Source organism: Mus caroli, unplaced genomic scaffold (assembly GCF_978045245.1).
Source record: "Mus caroli unplaced genomic scaffold, Mus_caroli_1 scaffold_11, whole genome shotgun sequence".
NCBI lineage: Eukaryota > Metazoa > Chordata > Mammalia > Rodentia > Muridae > Mus > Mus caroli.
In genome coordinates this window covers 74,846,529-74,861,148 of record NW_028227266.1, presented here as the reverse complement: position 1 = coordinate 74,861,148, position 14,620 = coordinate 74,846,529, and the positions used below count along the sequence as shown (strand labels likewise).

The 14,620-nt window shown below is 38.8% G+C and overlaps 1 protein-coding gene and 1 non-coding gene across 2 annotated transcripts in view; one reads left to right on the top strand and one right to left on the bottom strand.

Annotated features, from left to right (window-relative positions):
• Gfral (GDNF family receptor alpha like) overlaps nt 1–10,183 on the top strand; it is a 42,883-nt gene extending 32,700 nt beyond the window's left edge. The window contains exons 7-9 of the mRNA XM_021173366.2: nt 6,909–7,001; nt 7,882–7,954; nt 10,120–10,183. Coding sequence (XP_021029025.2) covers nt 6,909–7,001; nt 7,882–7,954; nt 10,120–10,183 — 230 coding nt within the window. The remainder of the gene's footprint in view (nt 1–6,908; nt 7,002–7,881; nt 7,955–10,119) is intronic.
• Nucleotides 5,405–5,548, bottom strand: LOC115032024 (small nucleolar RNA SNORA48). Its single transcript, XR_003837672.1, has one exon. It is a non-coding gene; the product is annotated as a small nucleolar RNA SNORA48 (small nucleolar RNA).
• Nucleotides 10,184–14,620: the final 4,437 nt, after the last annotated feature.

Below are 14,620 nucleotides of genomic sequence, written 5' to 3'. Positions count from 1 at the left end.
TTTTCTTTCTTTCTTTCTTTTTTTGATTTGGCTCCTTTTTATTTATTGGATATTTTCTTTATTTACATTTTAAATGTTATCCCCTTTCCTGGTTCTCCCCCCAGAAACCTCCTATATCATCTATCCTCTCCTCCCCCTGCTTCTATAAAGGTGTTCCCCCACCTACCCACCCACTCCCACCTCCCTGCCCTGGCATTCCCCTACACTGGGGCATCAAGCCTTCACAGGACCTAAGGCCTCTCCTCTCATTGGGATCCAACAAGGTCATCCTCTACTATATATGTGACTGGAACCATGGGTCCCTCCATGTGTACTCCTCGGTTGGTGGTTTAGTCCCTGGGAGTTCTGAGCGGGTCTGGTTGGTTGATATTGTTCTTCCTATGGGTTTGCAAACCCCTTCAGCTCCTTCAGTTTGTATAAGAATACTATTCTTTCTGGTAACAGAGAACTGAAATTTGGAGAAAAGGGAGATCTCTCTTACTAAGATTATCTTTGATTGCCTTGCTTTTAAAATTATGGAAATCATTGTTAATATTTTGCCCTTTCTCATAATAGGACATGCTTGTTTGCTACTATTATATATTTAAATATAAATTGCATATGTTGTTATAATAAGCATAGTAATTCCCACCTAAAAGGACTTAAACCATGGGGCAGAGCTTTGCCATTCACAAACCCAGTAAGTCTGCCATCGTGTGCCATTATTGTCAGGTTTTGATGTATGTGTTTGTGGATTTAAGTCGATGCCTCTTGGTTTTTACTCCTGAAAGTATACACATAGAAAGCATGCTTTGAGCAACTCACATCCAGGTTGTGTAGAGCCACAGCCTCTTTTGTCTTCCTCTGAATTTTGACCATGAGAGGCAGAGGGTTTGCTTCCATCTTCTATCTTTGTTAGCTAATATTCTGAACAGATACTCCAAGGAATTACCTGGCACGTTTTATTTGAGGTCCTTTCAAAATTCAAAATTCTCTCAAGAGAAGATAGATGGAAGGGATAGCCAAAAGACACGTCCATTCCAGTTTGGGAAAATACTGGCTTTATTTTCACCACTCGGTTTTCTTGCTCACAAACGTTACCAATAAAACCCAGCTGGTTCAAATTTTGTCTGCAGATCTGAAACCCAGTGAATTTGGCTTGGCTTCTTATTTTGCAGAAAATGTTTCACACGGCTCAAATCTGGAAATACTGAAGTATACAAACCCTCAACAGAAACAACAGGAGAACATCTGTCTCCAACCTTCACTTTTTTCCCCAATTCTGCTCTTAAAGGCTTAGGTGTTTTTAGGGGAGAAGGAAAAGTCTGCCACCGAGCATGAAATGATGCATGAATCATCCTTGACTATCTTGGCTGTGTGCTCACGCCAAAAAAGAAAGATTAAAGAGTTGCCACTGATGAGTGAGACAGCTCACATTTTGGCACCACTATAGAGGACAGAAACATTTAAGATCACGGAAGAATATAAAGAAACAAACCAAAACAATATTGTTGCAATTTGAACAATAACAGTCTTTATTATGTGAAGGCATTGTGCTATCTTTTCCATTTTCCTGCCTATGCTTTCATTGGCTTCATCCAGTCCCCTCATTGCCTGTAATTGGGAATGGAGTTCATGCCAAGCCTGCATAAAATAAGCAATCTTTCCTCTATACTTTCTGTATGTCGAAGTTGTGTATGTGAAGTCATAAAAGCCATTTATTATGAGTGTGTGTATTCCTGGCTTAAAGGACACGTATTCATGAGACAGCAACATAATAGCATCAGATTCTTCCCATAAAATACCACATGTGGGCATTTAATAGTTACTGCTCTGGCACCTACACTCTGGGATATTATCTTAGATGGGGAACTTCTATGGAAAAGGATGTTTGGCACTTAGACAAATTAGGCCTCTTTGATGAGGCCAGTAAGCAACAATTAAAGCTTTCCTAGGAATCCACTGGTGATGTCAAATAGTTTATCTTCCATTAGTATCAGTTTTTCCACAATTTTCTCTTGGAGTCCTTTTCATAAGCCCAATAAAATCCTTACAACATTAAGAACATTGGAAGAATATTTAAAAATCACTCTGTTGTCTTGTAAAGCAACTCAAACAGCCTTTATTTCGTCTCATTCATTACTCTCAACCAATCAGCTTTTAACTAGATAAAACAGTGTGGAATGATAGAACTTACATCAAGACCTGTGCAGGTTCTCAGTGATGTCTCAACAGTGTGCTTATATAACACCGCCACCTTTTCTTTCTCTCTTTCCTTTCTATTCCTCTACTTAGGGTAAGAAGGGTTCTTTGGTTGATTGGTTGGTCCGTCCATTGCTTGGTTGCTTGTTTGCTTGGCTGTTTTTGTTTTGGGTTAGCACCAAGGCTGCCTAACTTTCCCCACCAACAGTATTCCTTGAGTTTATAAAAGTTGGGTTTATATTCTATTGTTGCATCGGCACCTGAGTTTGGTAGATTAAAAAATCCCCAGAGGCATGTGATAAGGACTTTCAAAACAGCTCAGTTATATAAGACTCTAGAGTTCACTAGTTTATGATGGTGTCTACTTTGGTTGGGAGGCAAGGTACTCTGATAAGTGGGAGGCCACATAAATCAGTTGACCAGACTTGTTTCAAAGGGCAATTCGCTGTACTCCTCCACTGTGATGTGCTATGGGTTCTGCAAATGAAGGGTTTTTTTTCTGGTGGTGTTGTAAGTATCCAGGTCACCATGAGTCAGCTCCTTCATCTTCAGTCAATCTGTTTCTAGTACAACCCACAGTCTAAACCTTACAACAGTGACATGTGGTAGCTATTAGCTTGAAAATGTACATGAAGTATATGTCTACAGCCTTAATAACTACTCCCAACACTTCTCCATGCCCACTTTGATCCAGTCAGTTTCTCTCACTGTTCTATTCTAGCATGCCTACTCTACAATGGACACTCTGTCTCTTTAATTGTTTTAGTTCTTTAAATATGGCCAGGCAGATAACTGAAAAGGGCTTTCAACCAAGGGCCATCTCCTGATTCAGTGTTGGCTTAGCTGTTACAGTTCTTTTTTTTTTTTTTAGGCATTTCATCTTTTTTTTATTTTTAATATTTTTTATTACGTATTTTCCTCAATTACATTTCCAATGCTATCCCAAAAGTCCCCCATACCCCCCCCCACTTCCCTACCCACCCATTCCCATTTTTTTGGCCCTGGCGTTCCCCTGTACTGAGGCATATAAAGTTTGCACGACCAATGGGCCTCTCTTTCCACTGATGGCCGACTAGGCCATCTTTTGATACATATGCAGCTAGAGTCAAGAGCTCCGGGGTACTGGTTAGTTCATGTTGTTCCAACTATAGGGTTGCAGATCCCTTTAGCTCCTTGGGTACTTTCTCTAGCTCCTCCATTGGGAGCCCTGTGATCCATCCACTAGCTGACTGTGAGCATCCACTTCTGTGTTTGCTAGGCCCCGACATAGAGAGACAGCTATATCTGGGTCCTTAAGAATGAAGACCAAAGTGTGGACACTGTGCCCCTTCTTAGAATTGGGAACAAAACACCCATGGAAGGAGTTACAGAGACAAAGTTTGGAGCTGTGACGAAAGGATGGACCATCTAGAGACTGCCATATCCAGGGATCCATCCCATAATCAGCTTCCAAACGCTGAAACCTTTGCATACACTAGCTGTTACAGTTCTTAAGTCCGATTACATTTCTCTACCAATGGCATGTTGCTTGACTCCCGTATCTAATAAACCTAAACCTACACTTTTTCCCTTGTCCCTCTCCTATTCCCTCTGTTTTATTAAGAATGTTGATTTCACTAACTTACCATGATTAAAGGTTTCTATGGCTGACAAATTCTCTCTTTCTAATATTTTAATTTTTGTGACATTCATGTTTGAATGTATATATATATATGCATATATATATATATATATATATATATTTCCCCCTCTTTCCTTGGTCTCTCCAATCCTTCCAATGACCCTTGTCAAATTTTCTCTCAAGAAAAAAAAGAGAAAAAATATGGCTTCTACTTTATGCGTATACTGCACAAGATCATTTGCATGATCTGCCTTGTTTATCATCATCATTAGCTAAAAAGCATTATCTTACTTTAGTAGAATAATAAACTGGGGTACAGAAGACTTAAGAGAAAAACAAGACTTAGTCCAAGCCAAACATTTAGCAAATTAGAAGGAGGTCTTAAGTCCATGGCAAGACACCAATGGCTGGCCTCTATCATGCCACTGGTGTCTAATTAACTCTGTTGTCTACAGTGCTATGACTTATTTTTATTTATAATTATCATTATATCTTTGTAGAGTTATATAAGGTAACAGGATATTTAGAAAATACAAATTTGCAAAGAAGATAATACCTTGTAATACTATCTGAAGGATTTGTGAGCAAACACGATGTGGTTCTGACTGGAGGTATTTGTTCTAAACCTTTAATGCTGCTTATATTTGTATAAAATCCCCTTTACCATCACAATTAAACATGTTCTATAAAGGGACCTGTGGAAAGGTAACTAAAAACTGACTCTCCACATTTCTCATTCTCTAAATGCACTGCACTCATTTGCTCCATCTGAAAAGTTAGTGCTACATGCGTACTGAACTTCTCCCTTTTCCTGTTGTAGCTGCGCATGGCATGTGCACAGAGGAGTGGCAGGGTCTCACTCACTCCCCTGCCTCCAGGGTAAGCTCCACTGGTCTGCCAGGGGTAGGCGCAGAAACCATTCTCTCTAGTGCTGCTGCCAGTGAGAGGTGAGCCAGGCTCTGCACAGCCCCTGGACAGCCCATGTAGTCCTTGGTGGCTGCCTCACCAGGGATGTCCCCATGTTCCCTAATGGTAATAAGAGCCAAGGACATTGACATTGATCCCAGCAGTTGTGTAGGTATGAACCCAGACATAACCTTCAGCAGCAGCAGCTCTGGATGGGACTTCTCCAAGGCCCCCAGTGGCCACTTACAACAGGAAACTCCTCTCCACCCTCGAGTCTCCAGTTCCATCTCTCTGCATAATGCTTGAGTGGCTCCACTTCTCTTTCTCTCCCATCTGCCCACCACATACTCTCACATTGTGGTGGATCCTGCTGCAGGCCTGCCTCGAGTCTGGTGACTGCAGTGTGACATCTTCCAGCAAGCAAGTGCCTATGCCTGCTTATTGGGTGTGCTTGGGGCAGGTCTCTGGGTGGCATGGTAGCCTGCAGGTCTCTGCCTGTCTTCCTCCTCCCACGCTGTGCTATACGGGTGTAGGCAGGGCTCTGTATGTCTATGGCCCACCCATACTATGAGGCAGAAGGCAGACCTGTGGGCATCTTTTCCTTCCTGCACCTGTTGGCATGGTGGAACACAGGTCTCTATCTTTCTTCTTTCTTCCTCCTTCCATGCTATGTAGCCTGGATTCGATTTGATTTTTTGATGTGTCCTAGGCATAAAGATGCTTTGGCCACCAAGCCAGGCATCAAGTTAGGATGAACAAAGGACTGCCCTCTGCTCTGCCCCTGACTGATAGAAGACCAAGAGTACCAACAAGGCATCTCTTTGCCCACTGCCAGGGGGAGAGAACTTTAATTTTAACTAATGTGTTTCAGTACATTACATGAACACACACACACACACACATGCAGAGAGAGAGAGAGAGAGAGAGAGAGAGAGATCCTATAACTGTGTATAATTTGTTATCTTAGAACAGATTTTTTTCAACCATTTTCCTCTGGCACCTTATACTTTGTTAGTATGTAAAGGTAGACAGGCCTAGTGTTGCATAGGAAATAGTTTGAGAAAGCTGCCTCTTAAAAGTCTTCTAAAATATTGTGCCTTTTGAAGTCAGGTTTCTAATGGATGACAATCGATTCACTTCAGTAAAATGGCACAGGAAGATTTCTCCAAGCAGCTGCCCGATGAATGTGGGCACTTGAAAGAGAAGTCTGCTCTAGAAAGCATTAATTACATGTCAAGTGGTCCAGAAATAAATGCCATGTGTTTGATAAACAAAGAAGGAAGGGAGGAGGGAGAGAGGGAGAGGGAGGAAGGGAGTGAGGGGGAGGGAAGAAGGAAAGAAGGAAAGAAGGAAGGGTTGTAATAAAATAGGCAGGGATGAGTTGTACTGAAATAGATCCATTCATTAATCATCAGGATTTTATCTTCTGAAAGGAGCAAAGCCAGTGAAAATAATATACACCACAGGAAGAAAAAGAAATAGTGCTTGACCTAGGCACAAAGAAGCATGCCTTTCAGAGTAGTGAGTAGTGAGTTAAGTAGCATCTAGAATTACTACATCCTCAGAGATGCTCAGGAAGACTCAATGCCCAGAGAAGCCAGCAGTAGTCCTTCCATATGGTAAAGGCTCAACAGCAAAAGATGAAGGTCTTCAGATTGTGAAGTGGGGAGGAGAATGGTCAGAGTGTGGAGGAGCTAGACCTAGAACAGTGGAAGGAAAACAGCCAGTTTCCAGGTCTGAGCAGAAGGGGGCGCCAGCGTGTTTAGAGACTTTCCTCTGTAGGAAGCCATTTATCAGTGGCTCTCTGAAAAAACGTGGTATCCTTGAAACACGTTGAAGTAGTCACTTGTGTAAAGAAGGAATCTTCTTCAATGTCCAAAGCCAAAGCTTCGAATTACTGCCTTCTGTCTCTTGCCCATATGCAAGGCTCAGTAAGTTATCCCATAAAGCGAGATCTTTTTTTCTAATCGTGGTTTGTAGGAAAAAGGTTTCCATAATTTAGTTGATTAAACACGGCAGGGACAAGGTTTTAAAGTTTTAGCATTCGTACTTTCATACAAATCATTGGACTTATAAAAACGGTGGCATAGAACTGGATTGCTGTGGTTTAATGTAATATGAAACAAATTATAACAATTTGATAAAGCCAAAGTGTAATTTTAAATATTTCAATATCAATTTTTTTATTATTTTATTTCAGATTACCCAACTCCTAATGTCAAAGACATTTCCTCATATGAAAGAAAGAATTCAAAAGAAATTACTCTGACTGGATTCAATTCTTTCTTCAATGGTCAGTTAAAAACTCTCTATGAAAATAATGCTTAGTGTCTCTAAAAATATTGTGAATTAACAAAATCATTTTATTTTTTGAGATCATAATATAATCACATCATCTCAGCTTCTCTTTTCTTCCTCTAAACATTCCCAATTACCCCTCCTTTCTCTCTTTCAGATTCACAGCCACTTTATTTATTAATTGTTACATACATTTAAGTATGCGTGCATATATTACTAATATAACATTTCTCAGTTCATATGTTACCTGTATGTATGTTTTCGGTGCTGGTCATTTGGTATTAGATAGCCAATCAGTGTGCCCCTCCCTGAAGATGAACATTTCTCCAGCTCTTGACATTCCTCAGTTGCCTGTAGTTCTTCATGTATGGTTGAAGTCTCCTGGTCTCCCACCAATCCACATTAACATTGTTGGTATTCTGTCTACACTCCACCTCCACAATTCCTGACAGCAGCCAGGTATGCTCCTTCCCACAGTTACCTGGAAATAGCCAGGTAAGCCTGGCCCACCATAAAAAGGGCTGTTTGGCCCCTCCTCTTTCTCTCTTGTTCTCTTCCTCTCTTGCCTTTCTTGTCTCTTTCTCCTCCCCCATATCTCCATGTGGCCATGGCTGGCCTATATGTCTCTCCTCTCTCCTCTCTGCCTTTCTCTGCCTCTACTACTCTCTTAACTCCCCTCCCCATGCCCTAAATAAACTCTATTCTTATGCTATACCATCTGTGGCTGGTCTCTCAGGGGGAAGGGATGCCTTGGCATGGGCCCGCTGAGGCACTCCCTACCCCTACACCCCACCAGAACATATGTTAATAGCTCTTTCTCTTTTTTTACATTCACAACAAACATGTCAAGTTAATTTCTAACCTTTTCTTCACAGGAGAACTATTCTATGTTGTTGTGTGCATGGTAGTTACCTGTGGAATTCTTTTTATGGTGATGCTCAAGTTAAGGTAATTGAATGCAACTCAGAAGGGAGGGGGTGAACAAAATCAGGAACTTGGAATGAAGGTTAAATAGAACTATATGTGGAATAAGTCTATGGACTTTCAGTCTTCTATGTAAGGGAAAATGTGACCACAGGGGATTCATTTTATGTTTTTTTTGCAGAAAGAAAGTCATATGGATTATGACTTTTTTTCCAATTATGATGCTTATCAACCTATTGCCTGAATATCCCTACAGCCAACTGAATTGTGCTGTTTCCTGCTCACTTCTTTAGAAAACTGATCAACAATAAGCTATGCATTGTATGATTCAATTACATTTATCACTGTGGCTTCTTATACACCGATAAGTTTTGTTCAAGTTTTAATAAATATTTATTGAAAGGCATGTTCAACGAGGTCTCGTGCCTACCCATAAAAAGAGTGCTACTGTCTGTACTATTTGCAAATCCTTTCCCTTACCTTAGCTGTATTCATTGCCAGAATGCGGTGATTTCTATAGTTTTAAATCCCTGGGTTTTAAAATATTTTAATGTATTTAGTATTGAAAAATAGATAACCTGCTTACTTTTAATTGAAAAGGACAACCTCATATAAAGTGTCATGTTCATTTGCCCAATCATACATGTATGCATATGTATGTTTAGTTGATTAGCATATATCTTTATATGTGTTTCTCTTTGACTACAAAAGAAATTTTGCTCAGTCAACTGCACAGTACATGCACACATATTGCTGCCCCAGAAGCAAGCTAAGAAATCTAATTACAGGACTTGACAATGACGCAGGTATTATAAAAAACAAACAACAAACAAAAACAACAACAACAAGAAAACTCCTGAAGTGATGATGTAAACAGCTACAGCAAGGGGCCAGGAGATGAAGAATGGATGCTCTGCCTAAGGACACTCCAATTCACTTATTTATAAATGCAACAACAGCTTTAAAAAATAGATCTACTTCTTGGCTTCACTGCTTCTAAATGTTTAACATTTTCTAAACATTTAATTTAACATCTACCAAAACCAGTACCAAAACACTGAATTCTCCAAGACCATAAGCATTGTCTAAAAATATATTCTGTGAATTCCAGTGTATTTTTTGAAGTCCAAAATCAATATCTAAGGAGAGAATTGCACACCTCTCAATTATTCTGCTTACTTTATTATTTTGTGACAAGCACACTGATTTGAGAAAAAAAAAAACACATAGTTTTCTATCCCAGGAAAGCCCATACATAGATGGCTCTTTTTAGCCATATACATCATATGAAGTTAATGTTGGCTAAATTGACTCAAAAGGCCTCACATGCAAAAGGACATCACACATAGACAATGGAGTTACCCAAGAATTCAACATAAGCTTACCTCTGTTTTTCCTTGAGCAAAAATGCATGCTTTTTTTCACAAGAGGACAGAAAGAGTGCTATTATTATTATACACAAAATCTTGAATTTGCTCAATATATTTTCTGATTTGTTCTTTGGGTTTTGTTTTTTTTTTGGGGGGGGCACTGGGAATTGAACTCAAATAGCCCCATGTATGTTAAGCAAAAGCTCGACTGCTGAATCACAGACTTGGTTGTAACGCATAAATTTAAGATAAACTATTCATACTATTAGGTAAAATTTATTATCCACATAATTTTAAATTTACTGTGTTATGTAGTAAGACCCAGGATTTTTTAAAAAAAAAATGCCCAAATCAAAGGTATGATGAACAAGACAGAATAAACCATAAATCAACAACAAAACTTCTGTTACCTATGCTCTAGAATTAGAGAATCCTCCTAACAGATCTCAGTCACACATACCCAACAGCCAGTATAACCATGTGGATACATACATACCCTCAGTCAATATGAGGAGTTTCTCATGTGCTTTATATAGTTAGACTAAATTAAAATACCATCTTAAAATACGGTTTTGAGAAACATACCGTTGAAAACTTACTTTCTTGAAAATAGTCCATTAAATAAGATTATTTGGAAACCATAATGAAATACATGATAGTCCTTAGAAAGACTTAGAATATTCCACTCTAGAAACTTTATGCTCAGGAACTTCATTATCCCCATCTCTTAACAAAGATGCTATCCCTAAATATAAAAGCACATTTATTTATAAGGAGCTGGCACTGATGTCTTTAACGTCTTCTCTTATTTCCCTATAGGATACAAAGTAAAAAAAGAGATCCCTCACCCATCGAAATAGCTGGAGGTGTCATCATTCAGTGAGCTGCAGATCACTGACCAACCACATGTCTGTGTGACTAACCAATGGAAAATTATATTTGCCAATAACCCAATTTAAGATGGATTTGACAATATTTAGTCATTATATGTAACAGTGACTGGTACAGTAATATACCACAATGATCACAGATCTGTTTTTGTTTTTGTTTTTAAATATTTGAGTAAATACTTGTAGTGGTGTCATAACTAGTTGATTACATTTTCTTTAAAGTCAACAGGTGTCGTGTAAAATGTGACAAATTTGCTGGAAGACTATCAGTGCACATATCAACTTCTATATCACAGAACTCATCATAATTAGTGTGTGCAGTTTTCTGAACAAGGTTATAGTTTTCCATTAAGTTGGTAAAATTACATTGCTAATTAGAATATTGAGTATACTTGTTATTTGTATATTCTTACTTAGTGTCCAATCATTGAACAAATTGGTAACATTGAGCATATTTAGTTAGATGACTGCTTATGAAAATAAGACCTGACATCTTACAAATCTTATAATTTAAATAGTATTGAAGTTTACTTTTTATTTGGTATGTTAAGATTCATAATATATAAAGCAGCTATATTGGTTGAGAAAAGTCAATGATTACTCCAGTAATGATATACTTTGTGAATTTATTTATTTTTGCTAATTAATGATCCTGAATGTAATCATGATGAAATAAAAAAGACATACTTAAATTGCTATTTTCTGTATTTTCTTTTATACTGCTACTTTGGTCTGGTTTGTCTTCAATATAATTGTGTTTAGAAAATATATTTACCAATTAATGAACGTATACTTCACAAATGCATACAATCATATTGGCATTAATAGTTCAGCATCTTAAGGTTGGATTGTCTATATTTACTCAAAACATAAATATTTAATAACCCAAGATACATTTGCAATTAAAGGTCAGATATATTCATCGTGCTTGGTCTTATTTTTATTAAAGTGCCTACGTTAAATTAAAATTGAATCTACCACTTGGTTCTGTGTATTTCAGGCAACTGAAAAGCAATACTTCACATTTGAAAGAAGGCAAGTAAGACTCAGTAAATCACAAATAACTACAAAGGACTCCATACAGCCTGGTGGATCTGTAAAAGTTGCCTTGGAGAGAGTGCAGGGATTTCCATCTCCCAGCTACTTAGTGAAGAATTGCTAACTTCTAAGTGGAACCACCTCTCTGGAAAGCAATGTTCTGAAAAGAATGTCAAGTTGCTTTTAGGAATATTTTATTTCAGCAGAATTCCCTCAGGCTTTCCTGAGAAATTAGCACTTACCAGCTAGAACTCAGAAAGGTCTCCTGAGAAAAAGTTTAAGAGAGAAGAGAATCAAGGATTTTATGGTCACCCCAAAGCTATGGCTCATGTGTGTTTCTTTGTTTTGTTTTGTTTTGTTTTGTTTTGTAATCTGCATCCTAGTATCATCTATATCAAAATTAATACAAATCAATGATAAGTTGAAGATACCGTCTTGTTTGTTTTCTAAACTATTTCACAATGAATAAGCCCAGTAAACCTAAGAATAAAATCTAAAGGACAGTGTCTGCAATTCTTTTCACACTCCTACCAGCCTGGTTTGCTCTTTCAATATCCACTGTCCTCAGAATTTGAGATGAAAACTTGTAGTGGTAAATATTTAATGACGCAATGTTCCCGGAGAGTGCGCGCGCATCTCTGCACCTGCCCAAGAGCTCTGGATTTATGAATGAAAGCAGCATTATTTTTCATATGCCCTAAGCTAGGCTGTTTCTATACTTCCACGTGACTAACACACTTTCCTCTCTGACACCTTGAGTTGTTTTTTTAATCTATTCTTTATCTTTGTTACCCCAGTTCCAACAGAGGGAGTGGCCCCTGGGGCCGCTTTTCTCTGATTCTTAACAAGGTAGCTTCTCTGTCTTTCACTGCTCTTTTGTTTGTATCCTCTTCCTTCCTTCTTCCATGATGATTCCTTTTCCCTGTCTTGCATTTTCTCTCCGGGAATCCTCAAAGTCCCGCCTCTGCCCACCTGCCCAGACACTGGACACTGGCTCTTTATTGACCAGTCAAAAACCAGCTGTTGGCTGGAACCCATAGCAGACGTGCGAATTCTCGTGTAAGCACAAATCAAATTCCCAACAAGAACTAGCTGAACTGAATAGCACTTGAATTTCCCAAGTTGTGCTGCAAATACAACTCTGAGGTGTTAGTGTCTGATTTCCCAAGTTATTCCCCAAATGCCTCCCTGAGGCATCAATGTCTATGTCACACTGACTGCACCCCAAGAATAAGCTAGCAGAATGCTGGTCTCTGAAGTCTCCCGGGTAGATAAACCTATCGTGAAACATATGCACTTAATAGGATGTTTATAATATTCTATTGTGAAATGTATGCAGTTAATCAAATGTTTATAACACAGCTTTCTGTAACCTTCTATAAAAACTACCATGGGGCTTTAATAACAAAGGCCTGAAGTGTTATTTAAGAAAGATTGGCAGGCTTAAATATAAACACACAATTTCATAACATTATGGAATTTTTTCCATCTCGTTCATATAATTATGTTAGTATATGAAGTATAATATATTATTTTCTGTTGAGTGTAATAGATACCTGGTATTTTCAGTTACAGCAGAAATAACTGAGACATAATCAGATAAAATATTTTCTAAATCTTTTATATCTAACAGAGGCTATAAAAACTCTCTAAAGTAGAATATCCTTCTTAAACCTCAAGTTTGCTTTGGATTCATGCTCTTAGTGCAAATTAAGCATAGTCTTTGATTCACAAGTTAATATTTTTAGATAAAATTGGCATATGTTGTGGATAGATATTCTTAAAAGTATTACTGTATCATTTATTATAGTCCATAAAATGATATTGACCAGAACTCTGTGTACACAGGGTTGAAAGTACTCAGTGGTTAATGACACTTGTAGAGGGCATGGGTTCGGTTTCAAGAATAGACATGGCTATTCACAGATATGCTTAACTCTAGTTGCTAGGTCATTCAATGCCCTCTTCTGGCCTCCAAGGTTATCTAATATACATGTGGCACATATACATACATGTGTGTATACACACACTCATATCAACAAAAAAATTAATATCTTTTAAAAGGATAAATGTATGTGTGTATGTATGTATGTATGTATTCTATATGAATTATATAATTTAATTCTAGCAAAAATTGTTCATTTTTCTATTGATTTTATTTTCAGAGATGAGAATTGGGCCCAAGTTCTTGCATATATTTTTTTGTTTTTTAATGTATATATATATATATATATATATATATATATATATATATATATATATATATTTACAGTCCAGTCATTACCCCCATCCCTGGTTCGCCCTCCTACAGTTCTTCATCCCATTCTCCCCCCCCATCTCCAATCTCCAAGAGGGTGTACCCCTGACCCTTACCAGGCCTCCCCACTCCCTGAGGCCTCAAATCTCTAGTGGGTTGAATGGTGTCTTCTCCCTCAAAGGCCAAACTAGGCAGTCCTCTGCTATATATGTGTCAGGGCCTAAGACTAGCTCTTGTATCAGTGTCTGAGAGATCTCAGGGGTCCACATTAGTTGAGACTGCTGGTCTTCCCCCTCCTCAGCTTATCCCAGCCTTTCCCTAATTCAACCACAGGTGACTCCAACTTCAGACTATTGGTTGGGTGTAAGTATCTGCTTCTGTCTCTGTCTGTCAGCTGCTTGTTGGACCTCTCAGAGGGCAGCCATGCTAGGCTCCTTTCTGTAAGCACATCAGTAATAGTGTCAGGCCTTGGAGCTTTCCCTTGAGATGAATCCCAAGTTGGGTCAGTCACTGGACCTCCTTTCCCTCAGTCTCTTCCATTTATATCCCTGCACTTCTTTTAGACAGGAACAATTCTGGTCAGTGTTTTCGATGTGGGATGGCAACCCCATCCCTCCACTTGATTCCTGTCTTTCTACTTGAGGTGGACTCTTCAAGTTCCCTCTCCTCACTGTTGGGCATTTCATCTAAGGTCCCTTCCTTTGAGTTCTGAGAGTCTCTCACCTCCCAAATCTTTGGTACTTTCTAAAGGGTTCCCCCACTTCCCAACACCCCCCTCCCCAGGTTGCATATTTCCATTCATTCCTTTGGTCCTCAAGGCTTCAGTCCTGTTTCCACCCCTCCATACCTAATCTTGTTTCCCCTTTCTCCTCCCCCTCTCTTCGCCCATTCAGCATGCTCTCCCTCTGCCTCCCTTGATTGTTTTCTTCTCCCTCCCAAGTGTGATTGAAGCATCCTCACCTGGGCCCTTCTGCTTGTTAACCTTCTTGAGTTCTGTGGATTTTATCTTAGGTATTCTGTGCTTTTTTGGCTAATATCCACTTATTTGTGAGTACATACCATGCATGTGCTTTTGAGTCTGAGTTATCTTACTCAGGATGATATTTGGATATCCCATCCATTTTCCTGAAAAACT